The following is a 17852-nucleotide window of genomic DNA, read 5'->3' on the forward strand; positions in this document are numbered from 1 at the left end:
GGAATCATGAGGTTGCAGGTTCGATCTCTGGCCTCACTCAGTGGGTTAAGGATCCGGCATTGCCATGAGCTGTGGTATAGGTCGAAAATGTGGCTTGGATACTGCATTGCTGTGGCTGTGGTGTAGGCTGGCAGCTGTAGCTCTGATTAAACCCCTATCCTGGGAACCTCCATATGCTTTGGGTGTGGCCCTAAACATCAAAAAAAGACAAAAAGACCAAAAAAAAATGATTTACCTATTTGAAGTATAAAGTTTGATTAGTTTTGACAGATGTATGTACCAGTGAAACTGCCACCACAGTCAAAATGCAGAACATTTCCATGATCTTTAAACATTTCTTTCTGTTCTTTGCAGTTCATCCTGCTCCCCACCCCTGGCTGCGGGTAACCACTAATAGGCTTTCTATCACTGTGGATTAAATTTAATTTCCTTAAGTTTTATTTTATTTATTTACTTATTTTTTGGCTGTACCTGTGGCATGCTGAAGTTCCTGGGCCATGGATCAAACCTGCACCACAGCAGTAACCAGAGCCACAGTAGTGACAATGCCAGATCCTTTAACCTGCTGAACCACTCCTAGAGTTTTATATAAATGGAAATATATAGCATGTACTCCTTGTGTCTAGTTCCCTTCACTCAGCAGAAAGATTTGAGATTCTTCAGTGTATCAGTAATTTGTTTCTTTTTATTGAGTTGTATTATATTGTATGGATATACATGTTTGTTTATCCATTCACCTACAGATAGGCATTTGGATTGTTTCCGGTTATAATTAGTATGAACATTTGCATGATCGTGTGTTTTCATTTCTCTTGGTTAAATATCTAGGAATGAAATGGCTGGATCATACGGGGAGGTGTATGTTTAACTTTTAAAGAAAGATAAGATGCTTTTTGTTTTGATTGTTAATAGAGACTATGATAGAGTTGTTGAACATTGTTTAAGGAGAATTGTTTGAGTGGAATTTAAGAATGGGTACCAACTATTTCGAGGATAGGGCACATTTGTTGAGTAATTACCATTTGTCTAGCACATGGTCGTTAAATGCTATATAAGTGCTTTTCAGTATTTATGCAAATCTGAGAGGTAAGTGGTATTACTCTACACTTCTTATAGACGATGAACACCAGTGTAGAGAAGTTAACCAGGCTAAACTTACACAGCTACTAAGTGATAGCTTTGAATCTAGGTTTATCTGGTTCCAAAACTCAAACCATTTCCATTACACCAAAAAGGAGTGGAAGTGAAGGACATTCCAGCTTCAGGATCTGGGAAACAGATAAGGGAAACTGGGCTCATTCCTCTCCATCTCCTGAGTATGGGAAGCCTTAAGGCAATAAGTTCTTTGATAAGGAGAGTGAAACCTATGAAGAAGGGACCATAGGAAGGAGACCTCATGGACTTAATTACTAAGCTTGTTGGCAGACTGGACATGGGAGATAAAGTAGAAAGGAATTTTAGGAGTAGTTTTGAAGTGTCCATGGTTCTGTGGTTTTGTATTGGATACACTTGGTATGCTAAAATGTAAGCTTATTGTATTTTAAATAAAATGTCATTGCCAGTGGAGGCTCTAGTTTTCTAGACTTCCTTACTCTTAGCATCAGGTGCCACTGAACTGGAGGGTAATTGATTATTCATTTGTTAAGTTTGTGAGCTTGAAGAGGTTTGAGGCTCTAGGGAGATGGGAAACATTAGCCTGCTCATTAAAACTGTCAACTTGACACTCATTTGATATGTATGAATGCCCAATTTGAGAATGTTGCTGGTTTTCTGATAAGCTCTTAGTGTACTTGGAGTTTTTCTGTAACACATTTGGCCAGTGTCTTTTCTCTGTTTGCTTCCTCTTAGACATCGTGATAAGCAGTATCTTGCTCACATTCAATATTTTACTATATGAATTATGGAATCTCTTGATGTCTCCTTATTACATTGTGTGTGCTTCCATTTGCTTCTGAACTGTCCATACTCATTAAAATTTCTTTTTTCTGGAGTTCCCGTTGTGGCTCAATGGTTAATGAATCCGACTGGGAATGATGAGGTTTCGGATTCGATCCCTGGCCTTGCTCAGGGGGTTGAGGATCCGGCGTTGCCATGACCTGTGGTGTAGGTTGCAGACGTGGCTCGGATCCCGTGTTGCTGTGGCTCTGGCTCTAGGAACCTCCATATGCCACAGCAGCAGCCCAAGAAATGGCAAAAAGACAAAAAAAAAAAATTCTTTTTTCTTTCTGTTTTTTGTTTTTTATTTTATTTTATTTTTTGGGGTTTTTTTTTTTGGTCTCTTTAGGGCTGCACCCACAACATATGGAGATTCCCAGGCTAGGGGTCCAATCTAACTGTAGCCAGTGGCCTGTGCCAGAGCCACAGCAATGTGGGATCCAAGCCACATCTGCAACCTACACCATAGCTTACGGCAACGCCAGATCCTTAACCCACTGAGCAAGGCCAGGGATTGAACCTGCATGCTCATAGATGCTGAACCACGACAACAACTCCTATACTCATTAAAATTTTTGTCATTAAAGTTAATAGTGACTTTTTTGTTTCTAAATTCAGTAGGACTTTCTCAGTTTTATTTTGATTACTCTGTAGCACTGTCACTTGTTAACCACCCACTCCTTCCTTGAAATCTTGTTTTCCTGACTTCAGGGACCACGCTGCCATGGTTTTCTTCTCCTCTGACTTCTTCACATGCTCCTTTGTGGAAGCTTCCTTTTTTTTTTTTTTTTTTTTTAAGCCAGATTTATTAGTGTATATTTTACATACAGTAAAATTTTTCCTTTTGGAGTTCCCACTGTGGTGCTGTGGGCTAATGATCCAGCTTGTCTCTGTGGCGCTGCTGGTTCAGTCCCCAGCCTGGTGCAGTGTGGTAAGGATCTGGCATTACCGCAGCTGCAGCTTTGATTTGATTCTTGGCCCTGGAACTTCCATGTGCCACTAGTGCAGCTGAGAAAGGGGAAAAAAATTCTCTACTGTATGACCCTGTAAGTTTTGATGAACACATACAGCCATGTAACAACAACTACAGTCAAGATATAGAGCAATTTTATCAACCCCCAAAATTTCCTTAAATCCCTTGTAGTCAACCTCTCCCTTTCTTGGCCCATGACAACTACTAATCTGTTTTCTGTCCCTACAGTTTTACCTTTTCCAGAAAATGGAATTATATATTATGTAGCTTTGAGTCTGGCTTGTTTTGTTTATAATGGTGCATTTAGGATTCATCTATGTATGTCACTATCTTGTTCCTTTTTATTCCTGAGTAGTGTTCTAGTATGTGGGTACCACCGTTTGTTTATCTTTCCATCAGTTGAAGGACACTTACGTTTCCAGTTTTTAGGGATTATGTATTAAGCAACTGTAAACATTTGTGCATAGGATTTTGTGTGAACATGTTTTTATTTCTCTTGAGTAAATATATAGGAGAGGGATTGCTGGGTTCTGTGGTCTGTGTATAATTTCATAAGAAATGCACAAAAAAAAAAAAAAAGGAGTTCCCGTCATGGCGCAGTGGTTAACGAATCCGACTAGGAACCATGAGGTGGCGGGTTCAGTCCCTGCCCTTGCTCAGTGGGTTAACGATCCGGCGTTGCCGTGAACTGTGGTGTAGGTTGCAGACGAGGCTCGGATCCCGCGTTGCTGTGGCTCTGGCGTAGGCCAGCAGCTACAGCTCCGATTGGACCCCTAGCTTGGGAACCTCCATATGCCACGGGAGCGGCCCAAAGAAATAGCAAAAAGACAAAAAAAAAAAAAAGAAATGCCCAGATTATTTCCCATAGTAGTCTATCTACCATTTTGCATTCTTGCCAACCACGTATGAGAGTTCTAGTTGCTCCACAGCCTCATCAACACTGTATTGCCAGTTTTCTCTGTCTTTTTTTCCCTGTTTGGTTTTTAAATGTGTGTTCTATAGGTTCCCTGCTTCCCCTATATATAGTATTTTTTTCTCATCCTATACTCTCTACCTCGTTGTTCTTAGTTACTTATATTTTAATTTTTATCTATTTATATACAGATGTTTTTGAGCTTATGCTTTATGCATTGTTTGTGCACTGTTTAGGCACTAAGGTATAGCACGGAATAAAGCAGAAAAATCTCTGTCCTCATGGAAACTTGTGTTCTGAAAACATCCAGGTCTTCTCCATATCTCTTTTCTCATATTTGCAGTTGCTTACTGGACATATTCATTTGAGATGTCTCATAGATACCACAAAGCCAATAAATATATCTAACACTGAATTCATCATTTCTTTTAACCTTCTCCTCTTTTGTATTTCTTTTACTTTATTTTAATTTTTTTATTTTAATTTTAATTTTTTTTCTTTTTAGGACCTCACCCGCAGCATATGGAGGTTCCCAGGCCAGAGGTCGAATTGGAGCTACAGCTGCTGACCTACACCATAGCCACAGAAACACAGGATCCTTAACCCACTGAGCGAGGCCAGAGATTGAACCCATAACCTTGTGGTTCCTATTTCTTTTGATGAATAATGTCATGTTCACACAGTAGCTCCCACTAAAAACCTAGGCAGTATTATTCAGGCATTTTTCTCACTTGTCACATTCACTTATGTATTAAACCCTATTGACTTTACCTCCAACATATGTCATGAAGGTATCCACTTCTCTCCACTCCCTCTATTACTTCCCTCCAGTCCCTCTACTACTTCCCTAGTTCAAGCCATCAAGTCAGTGCAATAGCCTCCTTACCAGTCTCTGACACCAGTCTTCAGTCTATCTACAGTATCAGCCAATGGCTACCTTGTACCACCATTCTCTTTCTAAAATGGCAAATATGATTCTGTCTCTCCCTTGCTTAAAAGATGTATAGCTCTGTATTACCCTCCAGATAATTCCAAATTCCTAACATTACTAAGTTTCTAAACATTACTTAAGAATCACTTTAATCAAGTTCTTCATAACCCTGCAGCTTCTCATTCAGATATACTAGAACTGTTTTCAGTTCACTGAACGGGCCTTTGCATGCATAATTTCCTTTTCCTAGAACACTCTTTTCTTGGTTCTATGCCTTGTAAAACCTAACTCTTCAGTAATTATTCTACTGTCTGGTGAGATGTTTTAGTGCTTTGGGGGTGTGGGGAAGGAAACTTGTTTAGTTAAACTGTTGGTTTTTATCTTATAATGGTACCAGGCTGAAGTGAGAACAACAACAACAAAAAAAAGAATGAGGCTGTATACTGAAAAGAGAAGCTTCTTTGGGCCCAGAGCTTCAGTGAGAAGCAGTATTGTCACATGTCTGAAGCAATCTAGGTTGATAGGCATATTCTAAAGTTCTATATGATTATTTTTCAGTTGTCTTTTTTCTTTTTCTTTTTTTTTTGCTTTTTAGGGCCTCACGTGCAGCATATGGAGGTTCCCAGGCTAAGAGTCAAATCAGAGCTACAGCTGCCCAGCTCACAGCAATGCCGGATCCTTAACCCGCTGAGGGAGGTCAGGGATCAAACCTCATGGTTACTAGTCAGATTCATTTTGCGGCTGCACCACAATGGGAACTACTCAGTTGTCTTTTAAAAAGAAACAAAGTAATTACCCTCTTGCAGTTGCTATGATTACTACACTAAGCCTGGGAGAATTATCCCCCACCTCCAACTATGGTTAGAAAGTTAAATACACTATTAAAAATTTTAAAAATTGCATACTAAACAAACATGAGAAGAAGAGACATAGGTGGTAGGAAAAAGGTAAGTACATAGGAAGAAAACTGACTCTCAGTGTATGAACAGCCTGTGATTGATTGCTAATCCTATTTCCCTAGGATTAGGACTTAACTCAGATAGTGAAACCAGCCTATGTTGGCCCCATTCAATGCTTAGAGACTTTTGAGTATTATGGCAAATGTTCGAGGTAGCTGCACCCTTGAAACTCTTCCTAACCCAGATATTGATGATCCCTCAGCAGAAATTAGGGCTGTTGGAATGTGCTGATCTTCCTACTACCTATTTGTTAGGAATTTATAAGGAGCAAAAACCTGGTAACATGACAAAACGACAAGAAATGACAGTTGCTTACTGTGTTCCAGGGACCTGTGCATTTTCTCTTAAAAATTTTTGCAGAAACCAATGAGACTTGTTATTCTCATATTGCAGATGAGGAAACATCTGTAATAATTTTTTCCAAGATCTTATTATAGCTGGTACGTGGCAGAGCCAGAAGAATTGAGCTTTTATTTTCAATGTCCATGTTCTTTTTTTTTTTTTTTGTCTTTTTGCTATGTCTTTGGGCCACTTCCGCGGCATATGGAGGTTCCCAGGCTAGGGGTCTAATCGGAGCTGTAGCCACCAGCCTACGCCAGAGCCACAGCAACGCGGGATCCAAGCCGCGTCTGCAACCTACACCACAGCTCACGGCAACGCCGGATCGTTAACCCACTGAGCAAGGGCAGGGACCGAACCCGCAACCTCATGGTTCCTAGTCGGATTCGTTAACCACTGCGCCACGACGGGAACTCCCAATGTCCATGTTCTTAACCATTAAGTGAAATGATTCCTTTTTTCTTGGGATAAAGGCCTATTTTTATTGATTTCTTTGTCATATTAGTTGCCTCAAATTCAGTTTGGGTGTGAGATAGCATTTAAATTTCATTAATTCTGGAGTTCCCGTCGTGACTCAGTGGAAACTAATCTGACTAGCATCCATGAGGACACAGGTTCGATCCCTGGCCTCGCTCAGTGGATTAGGATCCGGCATTGCTGTGAGCTGTAGTTGCTGTGAGCTGTGGGCGTAGGTCACAGACAAGGCTCAGATATGGCATCGTGTGGGTGTGGTGTAGGCCAGCAGCTACAGCTTTGATTATACCCCTAGACTGGGAACCTCTGTATGTCACAGGTGCAGCCCTAAAAAGACCAAATAAGTAAATAAAATAAAGTTCATTAATACTGATTTTTTAATTCTTGAAAAATGAGTAGAAAATGTCACTTTTCTGTCAAAGCTTCTGTGTTTTAATGGAGTTTATTAAAAATTTATAGGCAATTCAGAAAAATAAGTGGCTATTTCTGAGTGCCCAGCAGGCTACAGTGTTTTATTATATGTTGGAAAACTAGAAATTAATACCATTCTTTGGCCCTTTAACTTTCAACAGAGAGCAGCAAAATTGGACACCATTGCTTTCAGATAAAGGAATCAATCTCTTTTCTGCCATAATAGGTCTGAGCTTCTCATGGATTTACTGTAGCAGCCTCAGGTTTGGTGAACACAGAGATAAGGAAGGGTTTCTTAGAAGCAGGTCAAATTTTTTCTCATTCTGAATATGGAAGGGTATATTAGCTCCTTAGTGATGACCTTCTGAGAGATCTAGGCCAGAAGGAGGTTTAAAAGAGTTAGGAAGGAGTTCCCGTCGTGGCTCAGTGGTTAACAAATCTGACTAGGAACCATGAGGTTGTGAGTTCGATCCCTGGCCTTGCTCATTGGGTTAAGGATCCGGCATTGCCGTGAGCTGTGGTGTAGGCCAGGCTGGAGGCTACAGCTCCGATTAGACCCCTAGCCTGGAACCTCCACATGTGGTGGGTGTGGCCCTAGAAAAGACAAAAAAACAAAAAAGCAGTTAGGAAGCTGTACTTTTTGTAGAGCTGAATTGCAGAGAGCACTAGTACTAGCACTAGTACTCTTATGCTTCATATAAGGCAGATACTCTCTACATGTTATGAAAAATAAAAGGGGTACAAGTAGGGTAGGTTCAACTAAGGTAGGTATATAATAATTGGTGGGATGGGAAATGATCTTTGAATTTGTCCTAAAATTGTCACTCTTCTTCTTTGCTACCACTTGCGGTTTTCTTAGGTCACTGGACCTATTTGGGCTGGGGAGAGCAACAGAGTACGTAAGAATTTGAATACCTTGTAATTTTTCTGATCTTAACCCTTAACATTCTCCCTCTGACCATGAAGCTGGATATTCATGCATATAAGCATATATAATTTCATTTGCCCCTTCTCACTTAACTTGAGACAGTTACCTAAAGTGGAATGTTATATCCTTTCAGGCTAGTTTCTTGAAGACCATGGCGGGGGCGGGGGGGATGGATTTCAAATTAAAGGGTGGGGGAGAGGGAGGAATTTCAAATCAAAGTCCCAGTTGTAATTCTGACAGGATCTCCTGATTTTTAGCTCCAGAGACAAGTAGTACCATCAGCCCCGTATGGGAGGAAACCCTCTCCTTTGGTCTTTTAGCCAAGGAGTGCAGTGAATAGAAGACGCTTCATTCTAGGAGAAGCCCTTGGTTTTATGAAGTGAACAAGAGTCTGTGAAGATGGTCTGATTTTCCTTGAAGCAACCCAGCTAGGCTGGAGGCCAACTTTGTTCTCGAGCTTAGAGAGTAAGCAGCCAGTTTTTTCCAGCAAGACTCACAGGCCTAGGCTGACATTACCCATGTAATGGGGAGGAGATTGATTGAGTCCCATTGATTAGGTATCTAATCACTTAGAGGGGCCAAATTTTGTCCTGTCACTAGAATTTCTCATGGAGTTTGTACTCTCTGTGATTTGAATCCTGAGTACTTGTACCAGGGGAACTACCCATAGGCAGCCTAAAAGAGCTCAGATAATTTCAGGTTTTCAAACAGAAAAAAGTAAGACATGAAAAAAAAAAAAGGCTTGAATTCTTTTCTTTCTCTGATAAAAGTTCTCCCTGTACTCTGCATTTAAAGACAGGGACTTAATCCAGGAGCACCACATACTAGAGAGTCTTATTGTTCAGTGTTTCATTCAGTTTTGTTTGAGTGCCTACTCTGTGCTTAAGCCCCATCTTTGCCCCATATTAGGTTACTTTCCCCAGACTAATTTTTCATATTTATTTTTTGTCATTCCCTCCCATGTCCTTTTATGAACATGCTAAATGAACTCCAGAATGTTTTGTAAAAATATATCTAGCTTTTCCTACCATTAGGACTTTTCTTAAAATGCCATTGCTTTCATCCAGATTCTAGAAGGTATTTCCCCTATCCCCTACTCTTCAACTATTGACAACCCACCAGTCTTTCAGAGTCATAATCCTCCACAATGACACAATGACTTCCTGGCTACCCTAATAGGGAGTGATCTAACTTTCAACTCATATAGCGTTTGGTTTTTACTCCTCTCATGTTGGTTACTTCCTTGTATTTTTATCCATATTTTCTCTCTTTCATTAGACTGACTCTATACTCTTGAGTCTTTTGTGTTGTTTAGCCTTACACTGTTAGGCACTCAATAAATATTTGAAGAAGTAAATTTTTCCAGCCTTTTAATTTCAAGGGGCTTTTCAATTTTTGCCCTCAAACTAGCTCACAAGTCCTCCTTTAAGCTCAGTAACCAAACCCGTATTCAATCTCTCTTTCTCAATGTAGCCAGAAGTTTTCTGTTCCAGATGAAATGGTGCTGCAGGGTAGAGTGTAGAGCCAGTAAGACACTGTCCCTGCCACACTGAAAGCACAGTTTTTTCATTCAAGTCTTTTCCTTAATTTCTCTTTTTAGCTTTTTTTGATTGTTTTTTTTAGGGCCGCATGCACTGCATATGGAAGTTTCCAGGCTAGAGGTCAAATTGGAGCTGCAGCTGCCAGCCTATGCCACAGCCACAGCAATGTGGGATCCGAGCCATGTCTGTGACCTACACCACAGCTCACTGCAACACCAGATTCTTAACCCACTGAGCGAGGCCAGGGATCAAACCCAAGACCTCATAAATATTAGCTGGGTTTATTACCGCTGAGCCACACAGGAACTCCTCTTTTTAGTTTCTAATCAGCCTGGGTAGTACTGATCTCTAAGAGAGCCATGAGTGATGGCTTAATTCCCTGCTCAGAAATTAAACCTGGACAGCCTGGGTGAAAACCAGGAATACTAGCCATTAAACCAGTGAGAGGCTAAAAATAGAGTTGCCCTGATGTTTTTCCCGCTTGCAAGCAAGAATGTCTCAAGGAGGCAAAGACTGTAAAAACAGATGCAAAGTTTGTTAGAGACACAGTAAAACATGTGGGAGAGTACACAGGAAAGTATTTATTTAAGACAGAAGGAAAGCAGTATTACACACCTGAAAGAGAAGTGTGGATGCAGGCATCCTGAATGGGGAACCTGCCAGAGAGGCGATTTAAATCACTTACATAGGACACTTCTTCTGTGTCTTTGCTTTGCTTTGGCCAGTTATCTTGTTTTCTCACACCTGACTGGACCCAGTGCTCTCCCTGATGTGCGTGCACATCTTTAGGCCAAGATATATTCCAGAGCAAGGGTTTATGGGACTCTTAGTAGAACTTAGGGCCTGGTGTTCCCTTCCCTTTTTGACTCCTGGGAGTCTTTCCCCACATGTGTAGTCCGGGAGGTCTTCTTGACCTAGTGAGTGAGTGATGTGTCATCTTAGCTTTCTACTCCAGCAGAGCTCAACTCTGCTATTAACGTTCTCTGTGAAGTGTTAAAGAGAAGCAAGTCCCAATTTACTCAGGCTAACTAACAAGACCCAGCTATTCTCAGTCCAGGGGCCCATCTACTTCCTACCTCAGTGCCAGGAGGCTTACTTTTTAAGGAGAGTGAGTATGGCATAGGGGGAGAAAAGTTGGCTTTATGCCCTTAACCTAACTTTTTTTTTCCTGTTCCTTCCTGTCCTTTGTTTCACCTCACTTCCTTGTATTTCCTTTCTCCTGTCCCCTCCTACTTTTCATACTCCTTTTTATTCTACTTCTGGCCTCTTGTTTCCACAGACACTTGGTTTCTTAATATTTACTCTTTATTCCTTCAGTATAGAGACGTATCAGCCTTTTGGGATGTTTTGGAATATTCCTCCCCTTAGATTAGCAAAATAAAGCAGGCTATTATTATTATTAATTATTATTATTTTTTGCCTTTTCTAGGGCCACTCCTGTGGTATATGGAGGTTCCCAGGCTAGGGGTCTAATCGGAGCTGTAGTCACTGACCTACACCACAGCCACAGCAATGCCAGATCCGAGCCGCGTCTGCAACCTACACCACAGCTCACGGCAACACCGGATCCTTAACCCACTGAGCAAGGCCAGGGATCGAACCTGCAACCTCATGGTTCCTAGCCAGATTCGTTAACCACTGAGCCACGGTGGGAACTCCAGATTATTATTATTAAGGAGTAATAGGACAGATGCAGTGAGAAACTAAGGGTCTATACACATAGTTTCTGACTCTGGATCCTGGGCTCCTAATTATGACTGAGCTACCTTCTCCTGGCTTCATGTTTGATAGAGTTGTCTATTACTGGTGCTGCTTTGGAGATTCAGTCTTGGTTCTCAGGGTTATATGCTAATACATATCCTCCCACCTGAGTTTAAGTAGAGTTTTGGCTTTGTCTCCTTTGTTGCCTCTGCCTCCTTATCTGTATGCATGAATAATCCAGTACCAACTTCTTCACACTTACTCCTGTGAGTTCAGAATTAAGTCTGAATGGCATACTAATTTTTGACTCTTGATCTTTTCTAGTCTTCAGAATAGCAAATGCATGAAGGTCTAAAACCAGTACCTCCAAAGTCTCTTTTTCCTAATATGTGATCAGAGTACTTTGTAAACCGAATGCTATATATTCCCTCCTGTTTGACTGGTACTGTTCTTGACCATCTGAAGATTAGCCTCTTTGTCTCGATTTTTTCCCCACTGGGGTTCCGCTCATAACTCCTCTTCGTATGTTCACATGTTGCCTTAAATTCAAATGATAAAAGCTCATGAAATCATCTTACCCCTAATTCCATCTGTACCCCCAAGTGTTGTCTGGAACCCACGTGTTTGTGTTCTCTGTCTCTTTTAGTGGGAATATCTACCAAGTTGTCTAATGTAGAAGCCTGAATTGTTTTTTTCTAGTTCATTAACTCTTTTCTGTTTCCATTGCATGGATACAGGTTTTTATCTCCTACGTGAACAATTGTAAAAGCCTAATTTTACAGTCATTAGGAAGCTTCTGATGTCCATATTACTACAAGGATTTTTTTTTTTTTAATTACTAATATGAGGAGTCCATCGTCTGTTAAAAGTATCTCCATTTTGGAATAGCGAATGTTCCTTTTCCTTATTGTGAGCCAAATGGAAACTTGGCAGGAAAGAACATATGGGACCTTATTAATTATACACATATAGGGATAGTGTCAGAAATGGCTTTTATATAAAGTAAATTACAAAGCACTATTAGGTTGAACTCCCTTTCTAAGCACAGTGTAACTTATTTTCATTTTTGCTTGGAGCAGGATTTGTAACTATGGTCATTTTAGCTAACATTAAGAAAAAAATTGTAGCCAGCCAGGTGCTAGCCTGAAAAGCAGAAATAATTCTATGAAACTGTAGTCACTGCTGTTAAATAACCTAGGCTGCATTGTCAGTAAAACCTCATTGGCAGTGCACGTGTTTTCCTCTTCTTCAGCCCAGGCTTGGGATGGGAATTCTGAGCCTAGGGCATAGGTGATTAACAGAAATTATTAGAAAAGCCCAATGTTGCAGCAACACAGTAAGAGTGTTGCTATTCTTGGCTGTATCTGAGGTTTTTGTTTTGTTTTGTTTTGTCTTTTTAGGGCTGCACCTGCGGCATATGGAAGTTCCGGGCTAGGGGTCCAGTCAGAGCTAAAGCCAGATTGAAGCCGTTTCTGTGACAGACACCACAACTTACAGCAGTGCCGGATCCTTAACCCATTGAGCGAAGCCAGGGATCAAACCTGCGTCCTCATGGTTACTAGCCAGATTCGTTTCTGCTAGCCACGATGGGAGCTCCCTATATCTCAGTTTTTAACTTGACTTCTAAGCCTTGGCTTTGACCTTCCTGATTTCCCAGACCAGCTTCTGATGGTAGACCTGCTTATTTTATTCAACTATGTATTTTATTTTATTTTATTTTTTCTGTTTTTTGGCTGCACTTGAGGCATATGGAAGTTCCTGGACCAGGGGTCAAATCAGAGTTGCAGCTGTGGCCACAGCAACACCTGATCTTAACCTACTGAGTGAGTCCAGGGATTGAACCTCATCCTCACAGAGACAACATTGGGTCCTTAACCCACTGAGCCACAGGGGAACTCCCTCAACCATGTATTTAAAGTCCAAAAACACCATATTAACTTTAAACAAAAATTCCCCTTTTTTAAGAGATGGAAAAACTATTTCTTTCCTTTTTGCCCCCTTTTGATAATAGTAGAGTACCAGAATCTATTTAAGACATTTAAAAGCATATTTTCATTAGGGTTATGAATTCCAGAGAATTCTGCATTGGGAAAATGTGACTTGGAACTCCTCTCAGAATCAGCACTAAAATTAAACCAAATGTCTTATCTCATTTGATAAAGAGAGAGACTCATGGGTATTGAGACAGTTTTTGCATGACTTTGAAGTCACTGGGCTCATGTGCAGCTCAGCTTGCTCTTATTCTCAGGGTCTAGGCTTGTGGCTACCTAAGTTAGAAGCAGAAAGAGATTGTGAAGAACTAAATGAAGCTGGAGTGCTTTGATTGATTGTGCTTATTCCACAGCTTTTGAAGATCCTGATAGTGCCGTTGATGACAGAGATAGTGACTATCGCAGTGAGACCAGCAATAGCATTCCTCCACCTTACCACACGACGTTCCAGCCCAATGCTTCTGTGCACCAGTTCCCCATGCCGGTGCGATTGCCACAGCAGCTGCTACTTCAGGGCAGTTCCCGGGACTCTTGTAATGACTCTGTACAAAGTTATGACCTCGATTATCCAGAGCGGCAGGCCCTCAGGTGGGTATTGGGAACAAAGCACTTTCTTTTTCCTAGTGTTCAGGTCCCAGGATGCAACTGACATTAAGGATTTGGATGCTTTGACCTAAGGTGATAGGGGAATATAGCAGTATGATGGACCAATCTACAGCTATTTTGTGTAGATTCTTAGTTTTTTTCCCTCTTCCTTATGTTCTCATCTATACATTTCTATCAGTAAGAGTTCTCTTTATGATCGACGAGTGAGGTTAGGCCCACTTGGGGTAGATGACTGAAAAAAACCTGCTCACCTCTCTGCCCCGCCCAGTGACTTTGATACACTTTTCACCAAGATTAAAATAAGGAAATCACACATGTTAAATGCTTGGGTAATTCTTCCTACCTAAGTATTTCCCTGAGAACTTAAGAAAACGATATGATCACACCATAACAGATTTAATACTTTGCGCGAACTTAAAAAAACCTTTTTTAAAATTTATATATAAAACATTTACATGTAAAAACATGTTAAGGTATAATACAATATACAGTAAAGAACCTCCCACCCACATCTGTTGTCCTCTTCTTCCTCATCCCCTTCTGTCTCCTACTTCTCATATCACCCTTGTTTCTCATGTATCCTTCTGTAGACTATTGCCATATATCTATGAGTATAAAAGCAAATACATACATATATGTTCCCTACTCTTTTCTCAACTTTAAAGAAAATCAGACTTAAAATTTAGAGCAATAATACAATGAACATACATATTCATGTTGCCTAAATTCACCAGTTGTGTTAACATTCTGTCACATTTACTTTATCTTATTCTCTCTCATATATATACACACATTTTTCTCTCTCATATATACACACATTTTTTCCCTGAACCATTTGAAAGTAAGTTGCAGATACTGTATTTCCTAAGAAAAAGGACTTTTATATAACCTTAATATGATCACACTCGAGAAATTTTCTCATCATGGCTCAGTGGTCACAAACCCGACTAGTATCCTTGAGGACATGGGCTCCATCTCTGGCCCCTCTCAGTGGGTTAAGGATCCAGCATTATCTTGAGCTGTGGCGTAGGTCACAGATGCAGCTTGGATCCTGCGTTGCTGTGACTGTGGTGTAGGCCAGCAGGTGCACCTCTGATTTGACCCCTAGCCTGGGAAGTTCCATATGCTGCAGGTGCAGCCCTAAAAAAAAAAAAGAAATTTGATAATATAATGATATTATTTAATATATAGACCATATTTAAATTTCTCTAGTTGTCCCAATAATGTTGCTTGTTTATATTTTTTCCTTTTTGATTCAGGATCCAATTAAGGATCATTGTACATTATATGTGACTCTCCTGTTTCTGTAGTCTCCTATAGTCTAACAAAATTCTCTTTACTTTTTTTGGTCTTTTAAGTCACTAACATTTTTTGAAGAGTCCAAGCAAGCTTTGAGAATGCTCCTTAATTTGGTTTTGTCTGATTGTTTTTTCATGTTTAGAATCAGGCTAAACATTTTTGGCAAATATATGACATACATGTTTCCTTCACAGTGCATCAGCAGTCACATTTTAATTTGTCTCATTATTATTGACATTTAGATTAATCTCTTCGTTAAGAAAGCTAGTATATATACCAGATTTTTTCAGTGTAAAGTACCTTTTTCCTTTGTAATTAAGGATCCCTGGGATGATACCTGAGATTGGGTTAGTATTCTATTTCTCCAACAATCTTTATTTATTTATTTTTTTTTAAGTGCTGCACCCTTGGCATGGGGAGGTTCCCAGGCTAGGGATCAATTAGAGCTGCAGCTGCTGGCCTACACCACAGCCACAGCAACACAGGACCTGAGCCACTCTGTGACCTACATGGCAGCTCACAGCCATACTGGATCCTTAACTCACTGAGTGAGGCCAGGGGTTGAACGCGAGTCCTCATGGATACTAGTTGGGTTCGTTTCCGCTTAGCCACATGGGAACTCCCTCCAACAACCTTTTAGCCCTTGATTTTAACATCCATTGATGATCCTTGCCTTAATCACTGTTTCACTGGTTGGAGGTTAGTTCTTTTTAAAAACCATTCCAGTTTAGCTCATACTTTTGTTTGCTAAAATTTACCATACTGTAAGGTGATTTCTTTCTTTTTTTTTTTTTTTTGCCCACCCTACCAAACTGGTAAATGTTTACTCTGCACCTCAGATGGTCACCTATCTGCTAGACAACATCCTGACTCAGTTTACTATCTCTGAGAGTATTTTCAGTATAATTTTTTCATATATCAACCATCACATAGAATTCTTACTCTTCATAATCTGATTCTCAAATGAAACATGGAAGGAATCCTACTAAAGTTGGTTCCTACTTCTTGCTGGTTTATTAACTGAATATTTGCATATTTTATTCATTTGATTTTAGTTGTTTAATTATCATTAAGAAAAAAATATAATAACAAAAGAAAATTCTTTTGGCCCTCTTTTCCCTCTGTATTTGCAAGCATTCAATGTGCAGGCCAGCAATAATAATGGCACAGCAACTGTCCAGAAGAATATATAGTTTATCTAATCATTACCCTATTATCACTGCTGTAATAAGTAACACTAGGAGGAGCATTAGTGATGTACTTTTTGTTGTTGTTGTTGTCTTTTTAGGGCTGCACCTGAGGCAAATCAAAGTTCCCAGGCTAGGAGTCGAATTGGAGCTGTAGCTGCCATCCTGCACCACAGCCACAGCAACTCAGGATCTGAGCTGCACCTGTGACCTACACTATAGCTCATGGCAATGCCAGATTCTTAACGCACTGAGCAGGAGCCAGGGATCGAGCCCCCATCCTCATGGATACTAGTTGAGTTCGTTACTGCTGAGCCACAATGGGAACTCCCTGTGATGTACTTTTATTTATTTATTTATTTTTAAAATTTTTTTGTATGTGATGTACTTTTAGTTGCAATTTTTTTTCTAAAATTTTTTTAATTGATCACATATGAATTTGATTTTATTATGTCAGTGTATGTAATGAAATTAAAGACTAAATATTTTATCATTTCCAGCAAAGGAAAACAAGATTTTTAAGTGAATTTGTATTGTAGACATTTTTAACTTAAATTTTTGAAATGATTTTTTTCCTTGAAAAGTTTTGAAGAAATTATATCACTTGTTTGATTTTTAAACTTCCATTACCTTAAATACTAAGTTCTTAGAAATAGTCTAAGACCTTAAGTTACAGCTTTTTAGGAAGAATTTTAAATCTTTGAGGAAACAGACCTGTTTGCAGTACCTTGCAGTAAATTAGAAGTGTAAAAATAAATATTTTCACTTATTACAGCCATATCTATCTACTGACTTAAGCTGGAACTATAAAGACTTGTTCTAGAGATAATATAAGAAAGGGAATGTATGTATATGTATGACTGGGTCACTTTGCTCTACATCAGAAATTGGCATGACATTGTAAATCAAGTATACTTTAATTAAAAAAAAAAGCTCTTCCAGGGTGGAGTTTTTAGTTTGAATTTTTGAGGATATCTGAGAGTAATGAAACTGTGTTAAAATATATATATATGTATTTTAAAATGTATGTATATAAATTGGATGTTCCCACTCAACCAAATAATGAGAATAATCAGAATAATGGGAAATATATGTTAATTGTGTAAAAATATATAATTTGAGGTTCAACAGTAGTGTTGGACTTTATTAGCTATTATTAGTGTTGAGAGGATTAAAAGAATATTAGTCTCACTTTTGAAGATTTTTAGTGGCTAAGTGGCCACTTTGATATAGTTTCTGTTTCCTAAGAAAATACTATTAGATGTTAGATCTATAGAAAAACACACTGAGCTGACAAGCTCCTAGTTAGTATACCCTCTCTACACCTCTACCTCAGAACAAGGGAAATAATCTCTAACTATTGAATGGTTGGCTGTCTTCTGTATTCATTGACTTAAGTTAGGCATGTAGCTTCTGATTCTGTAATCACTAATGGGAAAGATTTTCATTTCCCTGCAATCCTTAAATGCATATAGCCTTTAGATTTCACAAACAATAAATTATGATGCTTTAAATAATTTTTTCTTCTTGGTACTGTAAGAGGTTTGACTTATAGTAGTCAAGGATTATTTTTATTATTTTTTTACTATTTTTCTTTTTAAAAGTAAAAACATGTTACTTTTAAAAAGAAAAATAGATATTCTTGGCTACACTGCCTAAAATAC

At 39.4% G+C, this 17852-nt stretch overlaps 1 protein-coding gene across 5 annotated transcripts in view; it reads left to right on the top strand.

Annotated features, from left to right (window-relative positions):
* UNC13B (unc-13 homolog B) overlaps positions 1-17852 on the top strand; it is a 240564-nt gene that overhangs the window by 112228 nt on the left and 110484 nt on the right. For 3 of the 5 annotated variants that reach the window (XM_047767856.1, XM_047767852.1, XM_047767854.1), the window contains exon 8: positions 13450-13684. In XM_047767856.1, coding sequence (XP_047623812.1) covers positions 13450-13684 — 235 coding nt within the window. Of the gene's footprint in view, positions 1-7794; positions 7831-13449; positions 13685-17852 lie in introns of all 5 variants that reach the window. The other 2 variants (XM_047767851.1, XM_047767853.1) reach the window with 1 other exon arrangement.

This window comes from Phacochoerus africanus, chromosome 2 (assembly GCF_016906955.1).
Source record: "Phacochoerus africanus isolate WHEZ1 chromosome 2, ROS_Pafr_v1, whole genome shotgun sequence".
Lineage (NCBI taxonomy): Eukaryota > Metazoa > Chordata > Mammalia > Artiodactyla > Suidae > Phacochoerus > Phacochoerus africanus.